This window comes from Gadus macrocephalus, chromosome 13 (genome assembly GCF_031168955.1).
Source record: "Gadus macrocephalus chromosome 13, ASM3116895v1".
NCBI classification, from domain to species: Eukaryota; Metazoa; Chordata; class Actinopteri; order Gadiformes; family Gadidae; genus Gadus; species Gadus macrocephalus.
The window spans coordinates 22,038,618-22,040,736 of NC_082394.1; the positions used below are offsets into that span (position 1 = coordinate 22,038,618).

The following is a 2,119-nucleotide window of genomic DNA, read 5'->3' on the forward strand; positions in this document are numbered from 1 at the left end:
TATTACAGATACAACCCCGGAAAATAGACGAATGTCGAATATAAAACCAATTTCACACCGTTCTGCCAGAGACACTGAGACAGAGTAGACATGAAACGGATTTGGCCATGGCATGTGGCCAAGTAGTTACTACAGAGTATACAGATTAAATATAACGATGTATGCTTTCCCTTTGCAATTTCAAAAGGTTTCCCAGATAGGTTAGCTGTATAGCTAGCTGGTAGGCTATAGAAAATAAACCGAGTGGTAGCCACTTTCACAGGTCAGTTAAAACGATGCTAGTTGAAAAGCTTTTGCTGGCAAACATAGGCCTATACTTCAAAATGACACTACAAAACGAGATAACTGTTACAGTTTATTTAGCATTATCAACTTTATGGTTTTGGAAACAACTGTCTGTGTCTGACTCTGTAGTGATCTTACCCTGCGTTGTACCGTCTCTTAAAACAACAAGCGCATCTTGCAGGCAGGCAAATTGTGAAAGGTCACGTTGATAGCCTATGACGTCACCCAGCGGCAGCAGCGCACTGAGCGCCGGTAAACGAGGCTACAAAGTACAAACTTTACTTCTGTATCATTACTTTTAGACATTTTTATACTCGAATAATTGATTCACATGTTAATGTGTAATTTTACAAAGCATTGAAAATTTAAACGACCACTCAAAAGGGCACTTTGGTCCTTCAGAGGGAAAAGGGCAGGGGCTCGGGCACCCATAGCCCCCCCCCTCTGCACGTGCCTGACTGACGACATGTGAAAAGGGTGCGACGTGTCCGACCTGAAGCCAGGTGAGTGACGGGCCTCGTCGGGGGCGGAGCTAGGGACCCATTTTGGGGCGGAGCTAAGCGGCCCCTCTGTAAAGACGCTGGGAGTCGGCGGGGGCGGAGCTAAGCGACTTTATAAAGAAGCCGGGACGCGGCGGAGAACCAGGTCTCACATGGTCTCACCACCAGAGGAACACTTTCCTGTTCAGAGTCCGCCGTCCAACCGACCTGGAAGAGATAAAACGTAGGTCTTTTTATTAATCCTTCTGGCCCGGACATGTTGAATGTTTTTCATGACATTGTAATGATCATAATACCAAGAATCGCTTACTAATTTGTCCAACCTTCTGCTCCCCAGGTGAAACCACAAGAATGGAAACGGTGCAGGAACTCGTCCCCTTCGTCAGAGAGATGCTGAGCCAGAAGCCCAACCGCGGGATGCTGAAGGTGTATCTGCTCGGCACAGTGGTGGCGGTGGTCGGCACGGTGGTGGGCACGGTGGTCGGCCTGGTGGACACTGTGTGCCATCCCTTCTCCGGGGAGGGCCCTGACGACGCCGAGATGGCCATGCTCATGTTGGGAGAGTCGAGGAGGAGGACAATAGTAGCGGGCCTGCCTGTGAAGAGACGAGGAAGAGAGCAGCAGGAGGAGGTCCAGAGAGGGACCTGTTTGGAGACAGACAAGACCGCTGCAGCCCTGTCGAAGACCCACGGACCACAAGCTCTCAGAACCGCAGCGAACCGACTTCATGCGTCCTGATGGAGCGTTTTAAATGGACTTTTAACAAGAAAATATGTATTTATTATTGTGTGTGTGTGTGTGTGTGTGTGTGTGTGTGTGTGTGTGTGTGTGTGTGTGTGTGTGTGTGTGTGTGTGTGTGTGTGTGTGTGTGTGTGTGTGTGTGTGTGCGCCCCCCTGCTGGGTCAGGGTCTTTGACTCCCAGAGGTCTGACTGACTGCTGGTCAGTTTGACGCAGCTCCTCGGGTCAAAATGATTTTATATATAAAGTGTTTGTCTAAGGAGTCATACTCAAGTCTAGATATTGCAACTTTTCCATCGGAATAAACATTTGTTTTGATAAAATCTGAATCAATGTCTCCGAGGTATCAAATAATTTCATTAGATTTGAGAGTATTTTTTATTAAATTAAGCTTCCAGTGTTTTATTCTCTCAAACATCTTACAATATAGCTGATATATTTCGTGTCCCTCCACCAATTACATTTGTAAATGTGCACGTTTATTGAGGCATAAATAGTAATTGAAATTGCACTTTATCGTATTTACCACTTAGGATAACTTGTGAAAGAAAAGAAGAATCAACGTGATCACGTCTGATATTGACGACAGGGACGT

General features: G+C 46.5%; 1 protein-coding gene across 1 annotated transcript; it reads left to right on the forward strand.

Moving 5' to 3' along the window:
• The first annotated feature begins 857 nt into the window (after positions 1 to 857).
• On the forward strand, positions 858 to 1,853 carry g0s2 (G0/G1 switch 2). Its single transcript, XM_060069765.1, has 2 exons — positions 858 to 1,008; positions 1,123 to 1,853. The coding sequence occupies exon 2, from the start codon at positions 1,137 to 1,139 to the stop codon at positions 1,521 to 1,523; it is 387 nt and encodes a 128-aa protein (XP_059925748.1). The 5' UTR covers positions 858 to 1,008; positions 1,123 to 1,136; the 3' UTR covers positions 1,524 to 1,853.
• The last annotated feature ends 266 nt before the right edge of the window (positions 1,854 to 2,119 follow it).